At 50.6% G+C, this 19,274-nt stretch overlaps 1 protein-coding gene and 1 long non-coding RNA gene across 3 annotated transcripts; both read right to left on the reverse strand.

The window, feature by feature from the left end:
- Positions 1-381: 381 nt before the first annotated feature.
- Positions 382-10,261, reverse strand: LOC307220597. 2 transcript variants are annotated; one of them, XR_013840967.1, is made up of 3 exons: positions 9,995-10,261; positions 9,587-9,749; positions 382-584 (listed from the first exon to the last, which is right to left on the reverse strand). It is a non-coding gene; the product is annotated as an uncharacterized lncRNA (long non-coding RNA). The 2 variants fall into 2 exon arrangements; XR_013840968.1 differs by having other exon boundaries at positions 8,587-9,749.
- Positions 10,262-14,649: 4,388 nt separating this feature from the next.
- On the reverse strand, positions 14,650-17,746 carry GBX2 (gastrulation brain homeobox 2). The gene is made up of 2 exons (XM_079991218.1): positions 17,214-17,746; positions 14,650-15,980 (listed from the first exon to the last, which is right to left on the reverse strand). Exons 1-2 carry the CDS (start codon positions 17,719-17,721, stop codon positions 15,451-15,453), a joined length of 1,038 nt encoding a protein of 345 aa, XP_079847344.1. The 5' UTR covers positions 17,722-17,746; the 3' UTR covers positions 14,650-15,450.
- Between the last annotated feature and the right edge of the window lie 1,528 nt (positions 17,747-19,274).

A 19,274-nucleotide genomic window follows, 5' to 3' on the forward strand; every position in this document is an offset into this window, starting at 1 on the left:
GCGCAGCAACGAAGACAGATTTGATCCCAAAACTAGGACAAAACCCAGACTGGCAAGGGTCATCCCACAAAGCAACCCAGTTACTAACCATTTAATTCATGCCAAGACCTAAATTTGCATACATAATGTGGGTGGTGACAGCCATATCCATGTGTAAATAATACAAAGGATGCCTCACAGTCTGTCCTATGGTGGGAAAGAGTGCAACACAACCTTCGCTGTCTTGCTCAGTCCTTTGCACACTCATTTCAACTTTTAATTGTATTATTTCTCTAATTTCTACAACATGGGATCAGTTCTGTGACTAAATTCATCAAAAGCCAGAATGAACTCCGTGCTCCAGGCAAAGAATGCACAAGTCTTTGGAATGTGCTCATTTTAATGAGGCAGCTGCAAACTGCAGCATGTTGGGAGACTTCAGTAGTGGATGGCAAAGAACATTTGAAATGCGGGGGGAACGAACCAGTCACTAATCTAGGCAGGCCAGACTTCTTACCACCACCACCACAAAAAGAAGAATAAATATGTTTGAAGACGTACTTGTTGTTTAGCCAGCTTGCTAGGAAACCTCTGTAGTCTTCTTCCTGAAAGGGGAGAGTGATTAGAGGGACTAATTGAGATCACCTTACTTTACAAATGTTACTCTGCAAAATGAGACAGGAAGATGGATTGATCTCAACTATTATTCATTAGGGAAAGTCCTTTATAAATTTCAGATTAACAATTTCTCTTCAGGAGCTATGCTGCTATCCTTCTCTCATGGTAACTTATCACTGCACTGCAAATGTTGAACCATGAAACTTACTAGAAATTTTGTGGAACTAAAAAGAGTTCATCACCTTTTTGTTTGTTTAAAGAACTGCTGTTTGTTCAAAAGTACATAATGCTCAGTTGCAATGGCTACACTTAAAAAATACTGCTGTCTACAAGGTTCGGCCCTCTATGTAGCCATGCCAGTTTGTGAAGCGTTTCTTTTGGCCCTCTGTTTTCCAGGTTGATCAAACTCCCTCTCTGGAGGCTCCACGGGGCCTCTCTCCCATGCCCAAGGGAACAACTTTGTATGGGAATGCAAATTTAGGCAGAATTCTTCAGATCAGGAGCACAATTCCCTCATCTGTAACAAGGCTATTTCTTACCTTTCCTGACAAGTCCTGTAAGTGACTTATCAGTAACAAAATATTCTTTTACATGAGAATAAGCTGTTGCATCATTTTCACTGAGAAGTCCCCCCCCCCAGGGGTATCACACAAAACGAGCTTTTGGTGATCATGTGGGAAATCCCTTAGTTCATAAATCTACCTTCAAGCATGAATACTGTACTCCCCTGCCTAATTTGTTGTCTGTTCACCAGACAAGGGTCTGTCAGTATGACTGAGTGCCATTGAACCTTCCTTCACTTGGTGCATCTTCATTCCCCCCCCCCCCATTCTCAGCCTTGTGTCTTTCTGCTTGGCCGTCCTCTCCTGGTGATATTGACTGAATTGCTTTTCCCAGGCCACTTTGGGCCTGTATTGGCAGAGGAATGGTGCTTCAAGAGTTGCTCTCACAGTCACAAAGAGGCTGGCCTATCCAGGCCCAGACCACCGACTGCAGTTAGAGGCTATCTTTAGAGTCTGAATTCCAAGCTTTATGAGCAACAAATGGGGAATTAAACTCCCTTGGCCATGGCGGTATCAAGCCATTGGATTGTAAGTGGCCCCTGGGCAAGTAGATCAGTTCAGCATTATCAAACCCCTTAGCTGGAATGAAACTTGTTTCTTTTAGGATATGGATGTGGGGGGAGGGAATAAAATAGAAACATCTCCCCACCTCCCACCCCTAGTGTTCCTGTCAGTATCCATGCATTCATTAGACTCATGGAACAATTGGCTGCGCTTAAGCATGTTACAGCCTTTTATGTACTGAAAAAGGGAAAGGTAGGCAGATAATAATGGTGGTTGGAAGCCATTGAGAGGAACATGTATCCCCTTTCATCTGCCCTGCCCCCACCTCATTTAATCCAATTGTCTAACTTCTCACATTTCTGCCTTTATATTTCTTTAGCAGGGTAGAATCATGTAACCAACAATGAGTAACTTGGAACCTCATAATTTCATGATGGCTACCAGATAATACATTAGATCAGTTCTTGTCAGCTCATGTGCTGCAGCACCCTGAGGTGACTTGATGGTCAGTCAAGGGAGCTGCAGGGACCCTCCTTCTCTCTCTCTCTCTCTCTCTCTCTCTCTCTCTCTCTCTCTTGAATCATGTCCCAGATTCCTTCTATCCCTCCTCCGGCTACACTCTCCATTTTTGGCACGTCAGCAGGTAGTCTGCCTTCCTTTCTGTCCCTGACTACCCTGCCTCCCCAGTGGCTGCCCTTGCCTTAACAAGAAGGTAACTGGGGGAGGTTAACAAGGGGCCACAACTGCAGGAGGAGGGTCAGAACTTGAGACCTCTCCAGCAAGGGAGGGAGGGAGGGAGAAGGGGTTTCCGTGCATGCTGTGCCATTTGGGGGGGGGGGAGGGTTGTTTCATCCCTGCTCAGGTGCCTGCCTTCTACTCACAAGTAAATCCCAACAATTTCCTGGTGTTTAGCTGAATCTCTTTTCTGGAGATGGGGGCGGGAAGGATATAAAGAAACTTGAAGTTAGACTCACACATCTTGACGATCAGTTTAGTCTGTGGTTGAAAGCAAGGACACAGAATATTAGGGCATCATTTGAAGGGGGGGGGGGAAGGCCCAAGAGCAAGAGAAGAAATTGGTCCAAGTTCCTAACATCATCTCCATGGGGTTGTTTAGGGCTGGGCAGGTGGGATGTATCCCATGAAGTTGTTTATTATTACTACTACTATTATTTCCCCGCCCTGTAGTAAATGTCTTTTCACCCTTTCTCATGATACAAGAACCTCAGGACCATCCAATTAAACTGAATTTCAGAAGATTCAGGACAGATCAGTGAAAGTATTTCTTCATCCAGGGTATAGTTAAACTATAGAACTCATTCCCACAGGTTGGTAGTGATGACCAGCAACTTGCATGACTTTAAAGGAGGGTTAGACGTACATCAGTAGCTGCAACTGTCTGAGCCGTAGGCCTCTGAATATTAGTTAATGGAAACCATAGTGGGGAGAGTGTTTTTGCGCTCAGGTCCTGCTTGCATACTTCCCATGGACACCTGGATAGCCACTGTGAGAACAGAATGCTGGACCAGATGGGCATCAGGCAGACCCAGCAGAACTGTGCTCTTATGTGCTCCTTGAGACCATGAACTCTGGGTGCCCTGTTCTCGCCACAGGACTCTTTTCTGGCTTAAATTTCAGGAAAGGATCAACTCCCTCAAGGCTAACATTTTGCTGCCTTGAAAGCAGGCTTCTGTGGGATGTGATACATAAGTAGCAGTCAAGTACAACATTCCTTGTTTCCCTAGAGTGGACATGCAAGGGGATGTTTGGTTCAGCCAATCAAAAACTTCCTGTTTCCTCCTGGGCTGGAGCATCCTTCCTTTTGCATGTGACTAGAGGTGGGCGTAACCTTACCTGTGCAGGTAACAAAAGCACAAGGCACACAGCCCTCCTCCCTTCTTTTACATCTTCCTTTCGTTGTGTGACCTGCAGTGACTGCCAGTCTGCAGTCACTGGGATTAACCCCCCATATGGGGTAGAGCCATATGTACATATGCCTTCTGGGATCCAACTGTGAACAGAATGTGAGTAAACTACTTTTATATACTTTAAACAAGATTGTGGCGTGTTTATTCTTTTAAGAGGGAAATATGGGATATTACCAGGAATCTATTGAAAAGCTTAAACCAGCTTGCAACCAGCTACCTGCTGTGCGTTTAAAGGGAAATGTTAAAACTCTGCTAAGTTATAGAACTTGCTAGCACAAGTTAGGAAGGATATTAATAAACAATATATCCTCTCCTGCCTCCTTGAACATTCCCACAGCTTCCATATCCTTCACCAGCCTGGTACGCTCCATATGTTTTGGGTGTCATCAGTCCCACCCAGTACAAGTTGGTGATGGCTGCCCTGTGTGATTGTGGTAAACACATTAGGTGATACCACATTATCAGGTTAGGTCACATAGGCTGAATTAAACTTCTGAGCAACCCTGAAATAAGACACCATGCTATTGCTTATGAGACTGCACATATGATGCACTTCTTAATGAAATCAAGTTTTCCTCATCTCAAATGGCACTTGCCCATTTTGTTTGCAATTCAGATTTGTAAGTTGCAAATTGTAACAGAGTTCAATTTATGCATCCCCAAGACGGTGCCAAACAAAAGTGTTTTATGGTTTTATTTAATCTTCCCTTGCAAATGTTCCCTCTGTGCATGACTGTGGGCTGGGAAACAAATGTGGACATTCTGAAAAGTCAGTTTGAGTTGTTATAGTAAACATATATGGTTTTCCTAAAGAAAAAAAAAGCAGAGGGGAGAGTATTTCTCTTCCAATAGATGTGGAATGTAGACATTTCATAGTAATCAGTAGCAAAATCCGGAATCCAGTCCAGTTTGGGCCTTGACCCTGGGGGCTACAAGGGCAACTTCCAGTGACAGGGATGAGAAAGGAGTTACTAGGGTCTAGGGACTCGGGTTTTCTTGAAGTACACAGAAGGCAGAGCAACACCAGCTGGCTGCTCCCATCAGAGCAGAGCTGTGACAAAGAAAGTCATAGTGAAGGAAAAATTACGTTTTTCGCAGCTCCTTAACCTGAACATCCTACCTGAATTCAAACATTACTACCCTTTTGAATTTGACTTGGGCCAGCTTTTGGGGGGCCAGCAACTTGGGCCAGCAACCATATTATGCTACCCAGCGGGAGATTTGAAACACAGATTCATACATGAGAGCAGCAGCTAGGACAACTTCCATGGATGGAATCAGTTCTGAGTAATCCTGCTGAGAATTGGGTTTATTATCCAAGCCACACTCACTACTGTTTTCTTTCTATCCTGTCCAATAAGCTAGTCAGCAAAAAAAAGGAAACAAACAAACAAACAAACAAATAAATAAATAAAGGCTGCATAAAAATTGTCATTAATAGGCCGAATATCAGTGGTTAAGATGAATGTATTGCCAAAGATGCTGTTTTTATTTCAAGTCCTACCAATTATTGATAATGTGAAATGTTTTAAAGAATGGCAGAAAGCTTTGTCTAAATTTATCTGGCAGGGGACGACGACCCAGAATTAAATATAAATTACTTACAGATTCAAAAGAAAAAGGGGGGTTTTCCCTGCCTGACCTGAAAATATACTTTGAAGCTGCAGCTCTTTGCTGGGTTAAAGAATGGATACAATTAGACAATGCTGATGTTCTTGACTTGGAGAGGTTTGACAATGTATTTGGTTGGCATGCTTACTGGTATTTATGGTATGGTAAGATAAAGGCCCATAAAGGTTTCAAAAACCATGTAATCAGAAAGTCATCATATAATGTTTGGATAAGATATAAAGATCTCTTAGAAAGGAAAACTCCCAGATGGCTCTCACCAATAGAAGCTAAGGCCCCAAAAAAGTTAAACATGGAAAGTAAATGGTTGAGATACTCTGATCTTTTGCTAGAGGATGATGAAGGATTTAAATTAAGAACATTTGGTCAAATTAAAGACAAAATGGATTGGCTTCAATATTACCAGATCAATGAATTATTTAAGTTGGATAAGAAAAATGGTTTTGCAAAGGAAAAAACCAAACTGGAAACGGAGTTGTTAGATACGAATGTCAAAAATCTGTCTAAGATGTATAATTTATTGTTGGAGCGGCATACAAAGGATGAACAAGTGGAATCTGTGAAGATAGATTGGGCAAGAGATTTTGGTCATAATATAATGATGGAAGACTGGGAACATTGTGGAAGAAAGGGGTTAAGTTTACTGCATGTACGGTGTTAAAGGAAAATATTATGAAAAGATGTATAGATGGTACACCTAGTAAAATTAGCAAAGATCTATCATATGAGTGATAATTTATGTTGGAAATGTAAAGAAAAAGAAGGTACCTTCTACCACATGTGGTGGATGTGTCCAAAGGTGAAAGACTTCTGGGAAAAGATATATAATGAACTGCAAAAAATGTTGAAATATACATTTATTAAGAAACCAGAAGCCTTTCTACTTGGGATAATAGGAATGGAATTGCACAAAAAAGACATTAGACTGTTTTTGTATGCCACAACTGCAGCGAGAATTTTACTAGCCAAAAATTGGAAATCACAAGAAATACTAACAGTGGAAGATTGGCAGATGAAGATGCTGGACTTTTTGGAGCTGGCCAACCTTACTGGAAGAATCCACAATCAGAAAGAGGAGGAACATCAAGAAGATTGGAAGAAATTTAAGGAATATCTAGCTAAATATTATAATATAACATAAGTGGAAATACTTGCAAGTATTAAATTGTTTTAGGATTAAATTATGTTGAATTGTATAATACTATGGATTGAGATTATGATGAAAAGAAAGGAAGTTAGTAATCTGAACTATTTAATTGTATTGGAAAGTGAATACTGGAAAATTGCTAAAATGAGATTCAATGAACATCAGTTAGGAAGGATCCGAGGAAGTCATTTAATAATGGAAATTAATTTGGATTTGAATGGGAAGAAATTTTATGTGTTTGTTTGTTTTTCTTTTTATATGTTTTGTATTTGTTATAAATTTGGAAAATTAATTGAAAAAATTGAAAAAAAATAAAGGCTGGGGATAAATTATTAGAACAGAATTTAATATTATTACACAACCATTTAAAAAAAACAATTTCTCAGCTGCTGTCTTGGCTGGCTTTGACCAGTTTTGTGATGTTTATTTTCCTGCCTCTGCATACAGAAATGACGGGAGCAAAGTTTTAAGAAAGTTTGGAGAGTGAACTGAACAGAGGTCAATGCAGATCAGTTGGCAGGATTTAATAGGATCAGGCCAGTGTAATCTTGTTTTATCCATTGTAATTCAGGCAGCCACAGAGACCCCAAACGAGAGGGGAAGGGGCTTTTTAAAAGATTGGCGGTCATACCACAAAGCCGGGGGCTGGAGCCATGACAAAAGCATGAGAGGGGATGAAGTGGCTTGAAATAAATAGATTAGAGTTCTCTATGGCCCGCGCGCAGCAGGAAAAAAGAGCAGCCACGGTGCAGGCAGGCTCCATTCTTTCGCCCTCCTCCCCACCCCCCACCCCCTCGGCTTCTGCATGGGGCTGCAGCATTTGCCCATTTCAAAGGCCAGCATTCTCCCGGGAGGGGGTGGGGAGAGGCACGCAGAGCTCTGCCTCCATCCTGCACGCGGGATGGGGAGCAAAACCTCTCTCTTCCGTGGAAGGGCGCTGGGCGAGGAAGCTGGTTTTGGAGCAGCGTGATTTGTGTGGCACGTCCTACGGGTTAGCTGCTGGCATGACAAACCATGGACATAGTTGGTTGAAGGTGCTCAGAGGGTTGTAGGCTGCGTCAAGCTAAGTGCTTTACAGAGAACTTACGAGGTGATGCAAAAATGCATGGGAGAGGCATTGAAGAGCTACGGTTGTCCCTGAAAGAGTGGGGTGCCTTGAGAAACTTTGGAATATCAACCCCATCTTGGGGGCATGTCAGAGAGGAGGCTGCTTTGAATAAAAGGGAAACAAATGTTTGAGCAAGCGAGTTATTCGTCTATCCTTGAATAACTATACTACTATCAGAAGACAATATCATGTATTTAAGTTTTAATCAGGTTTTGAGTGTAGCATTTGCTTTATTTTCTTTAATTAAAAATGGTGGTGGTGGGATGCATCTTATGAGTACATAAGATGTACTTTGTTTTCCCTTTAGTCTTTGTTTTCCCTTTAGAAAACAAAGACACCTTATTTTGTGAAGTGACACCTTCAGGACTCGACCCGAGAGAGGGAAACGCAACCGCCCCCTGCCCCCCCCCCCCCGCTCAAGGATTGCTCTCTCCTCCCCTCGCCCCGCAGAGCTCCTGTCAGCTCCAGCCAACACTTTTTCTAGAATTGATGAGTAAATTATGGGTTGAATCCAGAATACATTCATTGCACTTCAGCCCAGCTGGAATTAATGTGAGAAAATGTTCATAATTCCCGTTGATTTCAGTTGGAATTCAGTTTGTCTGGATCAAGCCTGATGTCTTTTTGGATTTGTAAAATATAAGAGCTTTTGGACATAGAAAACATAAAGTTCTATTTTTAACTAGATCAGTTACTGTAAAATTAAAATGTAAAACGTTTGTGTTAAAGTTGTATTTATATTTTATTTATTGTTGCTGTTGTTATTATTGCAGTATTAAATGTATTAACTGCCCTTCACCAGCAGGCTCCAAAGTGGGTTACAACAATTTAAAGCAAAGTTGCTTCCCAGTGTTTAGGCACCTTAGGCACCTGGTACAGTAGTCTTAAGCATCGCCCCATTGCTGTAGATAGCACTTTACAGAGTAACATAAGCAGCAAAGATTTCAGAATAATGTGAGCAGCCAAGCCTCCTTTCCCCTCGCAGGAGCTTGCCGTCTAAAATTTCAACAACAGAAGACTCAAAGGGAGGGAGGGTAAACAACGGTAGCTTCTGTGAGCTGCTCTAGTAATTCGTTGGACAGAAGAATTAAATAACAACTATTTTCATACCGAGCCTGTATTTAGCACGAGACTCCAAACAGGTTGGCAACTTTTCCAACCTACCTAAGCCACACGACGATCAAGATGGTCTGGTGGAGTGACCCTTGATCTTGCAGGTCTGGAAAGCTCACTGCCCAGCCTTGGGATGCTGTGGGGTGGAAACCTTAGTAAGCTCACTCAGGAAATGGAATCACAAAAGAGCAGAATGTGCACGCTGCACCTTGGAAGTGTGGCACGAATAGGAAACAGCCATCACCAGTTGGTTGAGCTAGGAGCAAACTCACTCTCGGCTGCTGAACTTTTTTTTTTTTTTAATAACCAGTAGCGACTAGGTGATGCTATTAATTGCATTATAAAATTGTCCTTAGTGGCCTCAGTGTGTAAAAGTGAAAGGAATCTGTTTCACTCAAAAGCTTGTCCTGGGTTACACCAATGAACAGCTTCCAATGAAATTAAATAGTACAGGGGGATAGTGGTGTGTGTGTGTGTGTGTGTGTGTGTGTTAAAGGAAACTGCTTCATATAATTAAGAATTATTGATTCAGCATACCTGTTTAAATCTGAATCATAATTCCATGAAAAATGGGCCTATGGCAGAAACCAAAATGTGCATTGGCTTTGCAAAATACCTGAGATCATCTGCAGGCAGGGAGGCTGAGGTGACCTTCTGAGGGGAGCATGAAGACAGTCAACAGCAGTTTGGGGTGTGTGTGTGTCTGTGTGTTTCTGAATGGTTAAAATAGGCAATCAATTTTTATGATGTAATTTATAATTCATACAGGTTGTCTTCATACATATGGTGTTGCTTTTGTGTGTCAATGTTTCAGGTAGTTTATTACTGTGACAGTGTGATTTGCATTCATGTTCAGTTACCCCGCTCATATTTCTCATGTTTACACCATAAGGGCTGCATATGAAGATTGATCTGGCGGGGTTTTTGATCTGGCTAGGGCTTTTGCTTACTGTTAAGGCACACATAGGAAAGTTGCTCCACATTTTAAGCTACCTACAGAGCTGGCTGCTGGTACAGGAGATGCATCTAATAGCTGGTTTTCACTGCTAGGTTTCAGAAAATGGGAGCTTCTCTCTCCATAGGCCCGACTACCGTGCGAAGCAGCTCACAGAAGTTGCAAGCAAGCGGGAAATTCTTACTCAGGTGTTCAGTGGGGTTTGCTAGATAATGAGAACCAGGAAATTTATTATACAGTATATCTGCAAAAAACAAACAAAAAAAAAACCACATCCGAAGAGTCTTGGGCAACCACAAAAACTAGCCCGTTTATTATGGCATTTTTAGTGGACTCTACTCCGTTTCTGCTGTGTAGTCCAGGAAAGCTTATACCACTTTTTTGCTGGAAGAGATTCCCAGGGCATTGGAAATGAAACACCTGCATTTCTAGCTATCCTTTCTCACACACCTTTCGAAAACAGGTGATGATGCTCGGATATAGCTTGTGTTCCACACACTGAACTGGTTACGTTTTATTACTTTTTGGATTTTCTAGTCTGGAACCAGGCATTAAAAACCAGCAGAGATCGGCGCAAACAAGCTGCTTGCAAAAGCGCTGGAGGCAGCGGATTGCCAGCCGCGAGGATGCGAATGCGTTTAGGATTGCGCTGCCTCCGTGTTTTGTGCAACAGGGGCGTAGGAAGCAAAGGCTTTCGCGGCTTCCACTCGCCCGATTTCCAAACTGCCGTTTAAAGGACTTCAGTGCGAGCGCAAACATTCCGGTTCGATCTAAGTCTCCTCCTTGCTGTCGGTTGGCCCGGATCTCTAACCCGCCCGCCCCCCACAGACACACGTGCCCTCCCTCGTCTTCCAGGCGTCTGCTCAGTCCTGCTCTCCGTCCTGGCTGGGGAAGGCTTTTGTCCTCGTCCTTGGACTCCTTGGACCTTCCCCTGGCCAAGAGGATGATGCTTGCCTCCCCAGTTCTTCGCATTGATCCCCGAGTGCAGTTGCTTCCCTTTTCTTGTCTAAGGAAAGGCAGGGGTCAGCAAACTTTTTCAGCAGGGGGCCGGTCCACGGTCCCTCAAACTTTGTGGGGGGGCTGGACTATATATTGACGGAGGGAAATGAACGAATTCCTATGCCCCACAAATAACCCAGAGATGCATTTTAAATAAAAGGACACGTTCTACTCGTGTAAAAACATGCTGATTCCCGGACCGTCCGCGGGCCTTAGCTTGCCTACCCATGGGAAAGAGGGTGCGCATGAAAACGTCGCAGCTGACTCCGGCTTCAGGTCTGTGCAGGACCAGAGCTCTGTGGAGCCGGGATGCTTGCCTGCTTCCCAGTGCGGGGCTTGGGAGGGTTCGCCAGATGCAGTGCATCTTTCGGTGGCCCAGTTTACAGGCTGACCTTCAGCTGAAAACGCCATTTCGTTTTTTAAATGGTTTTTAATGTTTGGTGCCTGCAAGAGTGAAAGGAAAGGAAAGGAAAACCGCTTCCCCACCCCCACCCCCACTGAGCGACCTGCCGCCTTTCCTCCTGGAGATCCCGGCGCGGGTCCCTGGGGCACCAAAGGGGCGCTTCCAAGGATGCGGCGCTGTCTGCGGCTCGCCAATCCCAGCCGAAATAATTAAACCAATTAAGTCAATACAAACAGTATCAAGAGGGAAGAGTCCAGCTCTGATCCTTGGGGGGCCACGGGGTGGGAAGGAGGAGAGAGAGAGAGAGAGAGAGAGGCCTGGCTGTTCTGCGGAGAGCAGGAGTCCGAGCGCAGCCTGGTGCGCATCCCCAGCCAGGATGCCCCAGAGATGCGCAGCGGGGAGGCCTGATCCCGGGAGCTGGGAGAAGAGACCCGGAGCCGGAGCGGGGCTGGCGCGGAGGGGAGCCCTCTTAGCTGGCCCTCCAGTTGAAGGGCAGCAGAGTCGGACGCCCCTCCAAACCCTTCATCCCGGCGCCGGCTGCGAGAGAGAAACAGGCTGGCGGCTGGTTTTGCACTCTCTTGCCGGGAGGACCAAACTTTGCTTTACTTTCCGTCAGGGTCGGGGAAATGGTGTCCTTGCTCGCCCTCCGCCTTCCCTTGTCCAGAGGCACCTTTGCGCAGCGCCATCCAGTTTCTCTTCCCGGGCCGCAGTTCTCGGTGCATCCTAAAAACCCGAATACGATTTATTTATTGATTGATTTATTTTCCCAAAAGGGAGATTTCGTTCCTTTTCCCTTTCCCGAAATAGAACATTCTGAATCCTGCTCTTTGTGGTTTAAAAACGAATTCGTTCTCCTGCCGCAGAGCTGCGTTAAATGGCACAACAATTAGCTGTAGAGTAAAAAGACGGTTCTTGGTTGCTGGCTTGCTTGTTATTTTTAAAGCGAGAAAGAAGACACGAACCCGAGTATTTCTAATCAAATGTTAAAAGAAGCGGCTCTCGAGTTGGGTTTGCTGGCTGAGAGCGGGGCGGTCCCGGCGCTTTTCCAGCTTGGCCCTCGGGGTTCTTGCTGGGACGGGGCCGCGAGGGCTTTGTAATGATTTGATGTGCAGATGTAAGTGAAATTTATTGTAACAACAAATATAGGGATGTCAAAGCCCAGCTTTGGATTAAAGCAGGCAGCCCAAGGTGGGGGGGGGGAGTGTATTAATTTCAAACAGCATCAGAGGCCAGTGTCTATTAGCGCGAGCTATTCTTCAGGCCCCCCCATCAGAATTAATCATTGAGAGTTAATTTGAAGCGCAGACAAGTTGCTGTTAATTTAGTGCGGGGAGGATGGGATGGAATAAAAAGCTGAGGTGCCGGCCAAGCCTCTTGGGTCTCATTAATCAGCGAGCTGAGACGGCCTGGCTTGATTACAATTTGCAAAAAAATTCATTAGAGCCTGGGCGATTGACAATTTTTCTCTCTGCCTGTGATCTGACTCATTAGGCAGCCAAATGAAAGCCAGGATGGTGATGATGACAGCTATCAACCCCACTCGCTTGTTTATCTTCTTGGCTTCTGCCTCTCCCTTGGTGGCTCCCACTCCGGGGCTTTTCCTGACCCTGCCTGGATGCAGCACAACACGCCCCCCCCCCCGCCTCTGCCCGGTCGCTTCAGATTATTGTCTGGGCTGGGGGGGGCGAGAAGTCGGCGGTCCTCCACCGCCTGCTCGGGCTCTTGCGCCTTCCTCTCGCTCGCTCTCCCACCCCCCCCCCCGTCTTCCTATTTCCTCGCCCTTGTGTTGGAGGGGGCGGGGGCCGAGCAGCTCTTTCGCAGCGGGGCAAACGGGTCTTTGGGTGGCGGCTGCTTCAGCGCCAAAGAGCTGCAAAAAGAGGCGAAAAGATCCGACCATTTGCCCCGTCTGCGTGCCGGAATGTAGCTTTTCTTTTCCTTTCCCCACAAAACGCAGGTGCTTGGGCTAGAATGTAAAAGTTGACCCCTGCCCTTTCCCATATGCGCCTTTAAAGCTTTGACAACCCGTTCCTCCAACTTAAAAGTTATTTTTGGTGTGCGTAGCATGTATATGCATATATGTGTGTACATGATTACTCTGATTATCCAGAAAGAGGCAGCATCCATACATAGTTGCCTGCTTCTGGGTAACCAGAGTTCGCATCCATGGAGAGCTGGGCTTGTGCGGATACGGCACACGTGTCGACTCGGCCGCCTGGGATCCTGGCTCTCTTTCGCTCCAGGGCTGCACCTCGGCGCCCGCCATCAAAGCCGCTCCACACGCCGGCAAGGAAAGACTAAGGCCGACTTCAGCTCGCCTCTCGGCCTCGGCAGAAGCAAATTATTTCACTCTGAAGGCGAATTCCTGTGCAGCTCAGCCGCGGACGCTCGCCTGGGAAGTCGGGAGCCCCGACCTCTCGGACATCGCACTTCAGAAACCCAGAACACAACGGCCTCGTTTTTTAAAAAAATGTTAATGCAAAACATGCAGATCTGGCTACTTAAGTTGGAAACTTGAGGATGGTGATGAAATTTCCACGCCAAGAGCTTCTTACAGGAGCAGAACTCGCGACGAAGCGCCTTTGCAGAGCTGCATTTCCAGGCTGTGCAAACGAAATTCCACACCTTACAAAACGATGTAGTGAAAGTGATAGATTTCTGTCCCTGTGCGACCGGCCTCCTTCGAGCCCAGGCCGGACCCTGCGCTGCTCTCTCAGTCCCGGGAAGGAAGGGGAGCTTGGCATCTCGGCCTCCTTTGCCCGCTCTCCCCGTTCAGCTTTCCTTTTCACGCGTCTTGACTGGCGCCGGGTGGACCAGGGGCCTCAGTCCCGTTTCCAAGGCGCTTTCCCGCAGGCGAGTCGGGGCAATTCTTCCGGCTTCTCCCCGCACCCAAGCCGCCTTCTCACACCCGCCTTTCCCGCTCCTCTCTGCCCTCCAGGCGCAGATCCTGAGCTTGGGCGAATCCCTTGGCAGCCTCGTCAGAACACGGAGGCGCCTCTTTCTCCGCGCATCTGCTGAGGCAGAAAGCAGCGCACCGTCCTTCGTGTGGACAGAACTAGCAGGCCAAGTGGGAGCGAAGCAGGGAGGGTGGCGGGCCGCCCCGCTTGGCTCCCGCTTCGGAAGCCCACCGAGCCCGCCTCCCTTTCTTCCCGGCAAGCCAGCCACCACCCGCGCCCCACCCTGCCCCAGCCCATTCCCTTGGATTTGGGTCTGCAGAGCCCTTTCCCATCCCCTCGCAGCTGTCCGCGGACGGCTGCGCGGAGCTGGGGTAGGCGCGCCTGCAGTTCTTATGTGGAGGGGCGGAAAGGGCTCCCTCACCCGACAACTGAAAGGGGTGGGTGTCCCCCTTCCACGGAAGCCGGAATATCGCGTCCTCCTGCCCATGGCACCCACGGCTCTTCCAACCCGTCCCCTGCAGTGGGAACGAATCCCTCCCCCGGTTCTTCCGACGACCCTGGGGTGAGGCGGGTTATTAATCCGGAGGGCCCCCCCGCCTGTGCTTTTGGCTGCACTGAGGAGGAGACCTCCCCGCTGGCGTCTGGTCCGGCGGCAGCTCCAGCTTTTGGGGCGCCCTCTCCTCCCAGCTGCGAGGAAAGCGCCTCGCTGGCCCCGCGCGCCAAGAAGCCTCGCCAGACGCGCAGAAGGAAGGACAGATGGGGTCACTCTGAGCATTTCCCCCCTTTTTCTTCCTTTTCTTTTTTCAGGTTTTTATTTATAACATTACTGTGTTTCATTTCGTTTTCATAACTTAAGAAAAAAAGCGTAAACTACATTTGAAATAAATTAATGCAACACAATAGAACAACAACCAAAAATAAAAAGGTCGTGCATTTGAAATAGGAAAGGAACATGGCTTAGGCAAGGCAACCAAGTCGAGAGAAGGCCAGAACTTTAAATAAAATGGGGGAATCAATGGGGGGGGGATCCACCTGAAGAATGCCTCATTCGCTCAGCCTTCCGCCGCAACCAAAAAGAAAAAAAGAAGGGGAGGGAGGGAGGGAGAAAAGAAGCAGCAGCAGCAAAAATTAAACCGGTCCTTTTCGTCTTATTTTCTCTCCCGAAAGAAACGGGGCGGGGGAACATCTCCCTTCCCCGCCCAAAAGTCCGCAGTTCTGGAATGTAAGACTTGACGCCGCCGCCCCTTTGGTCCTGTCTCAGTCCAAATCCCGCAGCCGAGATCCAGCGCTCTATATACAAAGTTCGGACAGTCTAATAAATAGGTAAATCGTCTTTTCCGGGCTTGCGAGACTCCCGCTCCGGAACCCGACCGCGCCAAGGCACAGCCTGCGCCTCGCGGGAAAGTTCGTCTTCGGTTTGGCAGTGGAGGGACCCAGAGAAAGAGAACCAGAGGGAGGACTCTCCCCGGAGCCCGGAGCGGAGTTGCAGGGGAGGCGCGCGTCTGCTTGCTTGCGTGTTTGCTTTCCTCCAAACTTTCCCCGGGAGGGGGCCGAGGAAGAAGGTGGCCTTTCCCTCCCTCTCTCCGGCTCTCTCTTTCCCCTCCCCTCGCTCAGGGCCTGGCCTGCTCCAGCTGCTGGTGTTGACTCCTGATGGCGAACCTGCTGACGTGGACGGGGATGGGCACGACGATCTTGGGGTTCCGCGAGGGCTCCCCGGTCTTGGAGTTGGCGTTGCCGGCCTTGACCCGTTTCCACTTGGCGCGCCGGTTCTGGAACCAGATCTTGACCTGCACCTCGCTGAGCTTGAGCGCGTGCGCGATCTGCGAGCGCTCCGTCAGCGACAGGTACTTCTTGCAGTGGAATTCCTTCTCCAGCTCCAGCAGCTGCTCGCTGGTGAAGGCCGTCCGCCGCCGCCGGTTCTTGCCCGTCGACGTGGTGCTGCTGGCGCTGGCCGAGCTGGGGCCGCCCTCCTCCAGCCCGTGGCCCGAGTCGTCCTCCTTGTGCGCCGCGGGGCCGGGCAGGTTGTCGTCGGAGCTGTAGTCGAGGTCGCTGTCCATGGAGAAGCTCTCTTCCTTGCCCTTGGCCGCCTCCTCCTCCGCCGCCTTGGCGTCCTCCTTCCCCGACGCGCCTCGGACGGGCCCTGCGGGGAAGCCAGAAAGAGCACCGCGCGTTACTCCTGGCGCCTCTCCCTTTCCCGCCCGCCGCCCCTTCCCGCGCCCCCCTCCCCGTCGGGCCTGGCGATGTTGGAAACAAGCAGGAGGGCAGCGGGGAGAGCCCCGACCTGCCTCCGGAAGAAACTTCCCTTCCCTTGGGTCCCCGAATCTGCCGCGGCGTCAGCTCCGGGGAGGCGCAGGCCGCCAAGCGGACTCTGCTCCACCGAGAAATGGCCGCGGGGTTCGCTGGCTGTCAGGCCGAGATAAGCCGTGTCGTGGTGAAGGCCGCCGGGCAACCATCGCCCGACGGCAATCTCTGCAAATGGCCCCTTGGCGAAGCAGAGTCGAGGCCTGCCAGGCCGAGACGCCGCTCTTTCCCAGCCCCAGAAGGGCGGCTTCGTTTGGAAGCGGGCAGCGCCGCCGAAAATAACTCGAAGCAGCTCGAAGCCGGCGGCCCTCCATCCCTCCCTCCCTTCGACGGCTGGGCAAGGGCGTCCCCGGGGAGGGGCGCTTCCTCTCGCCCTTCTCGCCCGCCGCCTCCCTCCCTCCAACTCTTGGGAAAACAGTCACTCAGGCCAGTGAAGTGCTTGCTTTACTGGGCCTCAATGTTCGGCTTTTCCTTTGGCAAGGCTGCGGCATTACCCCGCTTCCTGGTCGCTTCCGAAGTGATTTAAAAGGAGCAGCAAAAACGCCACCAAGAGCTTGAGTAGCAGCAGCAGCAGCAGAGAAGCAGCCCGAGAAGGGAGCATTTCAGGGCCTGCACCAGCCCTTCCTGAACTGGAGGAACGGGACGGAAAGGCTGAAACATTTAAACCAATCCGTACAAATGGGGCCACTTCAATTTCCAGTGTGTGACTCGGCGACCGAATTCCCCAAGTCTCCTTGGAAGAAGACCCGGCCCTCCTCTGCGCCCGGGCTGCCCCCCACCCAGACGGCCTAACTCTGCCCAGGGTGTCCTTTCAAGTTCAGGAAGCTTCCAAAAAGCGACGCTCCGAAAGGGAACCTCGGCAACAGGGTGTTGTTTAATTGATCCGATTCCCGCCCCAGAAAGGATAAATGTGGATTAAATTTGGCCGGGGGAAGGCGAGATCATCAGCTAACCTTTGGAGGACAAGCACCTGGTGTGGCCGTTGCAACAAACCCAAGCCCAGGATCCGCGCGTGGGGAGTGGGGGTCGCGCCACGGAACCCCCTCCCCGCGCCGCCGCCCGTTTGACTCACCGAGAGACCCCTGCACCGCTTCGGAGGCCGAGAAGGCCAGCAGCGAGCCCTCCTTGGCCAGGAACGCCTTGCCGTCTTCGGCCTCGGCCTGCAGGCCGTCCGCCTTGTCGAAGGTGCCCTGGAGCGCCGGCGGGGCGAACTTCCTGGCCGCCTCCTGGTGCTGCGCCGAGGCGGAAAAGGTGCCCGGCAGCGTGGCCATGAGCGTGGACGTGAGCGCCATGCCCTGCGCCAGGCTGGAGCAGAAGCTGGCGGGCAGGCTGGGCATCTGCGCGTGGTGGTGCCCGTGCGAGGGCGGCAGCGCCGGCTGGGGCAGCGCGGCCGGGGGCGGCGGCGGGGGCGGCGGCAGCACCACGGGCCGGTAGGGCATGAACATGGGGTAGCCCGTGTAGACGAAGTGGCCCGGGCTGGGCTGCGGCGGACTGCCGATGAGCGAGTCTATGCTGAAGGCAGTGCTGCTTCCCAGAGGGCGCGGCATCATCATGAGCGACGGCGGAAAGGCTGCACTCATAGAGGCGCTGCGGGGCCGGCGGGCGCCTCAGGCGGGAAGCTGGACGGGGCGGCGGCGGGGCGCCTGCGGGGCCGGCGAGGGCGGGCGAGCAGAGCCGCGGCGGCGGCGGCGGCGGCGCAGGAGGCTCAGCGCGGACTGTGCCTGGCCGGGGCCGGGCGGCATCGGGGCGCGGGGCCCTGCTCCAGTCCGGCGCGCTGCTGGGGATCCGGCGGCCGGGCGGCGCTCCCTCGCTGGACTCGGCTTGGTGCGGCTGCCGGGCTGGCTCCCCCGCCTGGGTTCCTGGACGAGCCCCGTGCCCCGATCTCCGTCTGGCGGGCGCGCTCCGTCGCTCCCTCCCGGGCGCCGGCAGAACCTTTGAATCGCGCTCTTCTTTCTCATTCACATTTTGCCAGCCTTGGACCCTGCCCGGCCCCACGTGGACGCCTGCGCCTCTCGCCATTGGCCGCGGAGATGCAAGGAGGAAAGCGTGGGGGGGGGGAGAAGCAGCGAGAGACGGGCTGGTGGCCCCGCCCCTCCGCGCGCCCCCTCCCTCCTCCCGTCCACCAGAAGGGAGCAGCCGGGAGCGCGACGGTCCCGGAATCGGGGCGCGGAGGCTACCTCGGTGGGAAGCTCATTGCCAGCCAGAGGCGCGCGGCCAGGGGGCTTGGGCTGGGGCACCCGGAGGAGGGGGCTCCGCGCGCGTCTGGGGGGCTGCCCACGTTCCCGGCACCTTCCGGGTCACTTGGCCAGGACGGAGCTCTGCAGCAACGGAGGCTCGGTGGGGTTTGAGGGTTTGGGTCTCTTTTTGGGTTCCTTTTCCGTTTATCCTCTTGAGTGATGGCGGGGATGACCCCTCGAAGTTAGCTGCTGGTCGTGTCTTCACAAACTCTCGTCACGTTTTGAAACCACGCAGTCACGCATTGATACACACCTTGTGGGAACAGGGGGGTCGGCTGCTTTCGCCTCTCCAGCTTAGAAGCCCCTACTGATCTTCCTTGGCCCTCCTGCCCCCTTTCAACCTTGGGGGGGGGGGTAGGTAAAAGAGGTGAAGGATCCGCGCGTGTAAAATGAGTCGTGTGAATGACCTTTAGGAAGCGAAGAAATCGGGCGGCGCGTCCAGGAACTAAGCAACCGCGAGCGGCCCCCACGACGGAGGGAGAGAGACCTTGAAGCAGAGACGAGCCATCGAAGCAGATCGTGCTTTTGCAGTGGAGATTTAACGACGGCAAATGGGCAGAAATCTCTTTTGGAGGCGCTAACAAGATAACGATCAGAGAGAAATGGGGCCCGTTAGGCGGGTAATAGGAATTTCTTTACATGCGTAGTTAATTGGAAAATAAAGACCGATCGATATTTATGAATGTATCGATCCAACCCTTTGTAGATCCAGCCCTTTCTTTATCCCCCTCTCCCTTTCCCCTTCAGTCTCTTGACTCCACAACATCGCTGGGGAGTAAATGCCTTCTCCCAACTCAGGCCCTTGGCAAACTGAGTTAGCCCGCGAGACCAAGCTGGGCGAAGGCTCGCAAGTGGCCCTCCGGAGGCGCTCCGCACCCGCGCCCCGGACCCCAGCA

This window comes from Podarcis cretensis (assembly GCF_951804945.1).
Source record: "Podarcis cretensis genome assembly, chromosome: 1".
NCBI classification, from domain to species: domain Eukaryota; kingdom Metazoa; phylum Chordata; class Lepidosauria; order Squamata; family Lacertidae; genus Podarcis; species Podarcis cretensis.

Excerpts from the sequence above, each read along its gene's own strand:
- GBX2 (XM_079991218.1), bottom strand. The coding sequence starts at position 17,721 with ATGAGTGCAGCCTTTCCGCCGTCGCTCATGATGATGCCGCGCCCTCTG. Across the intron at positions 15,981-17,213 it reads AGCGGTGCAGGGGTCTCTCG|GGCCCGTCCGAGGCGCGTCG; the intron begins GTGAGTCAAACG and ends GCTTCCCCGCAG.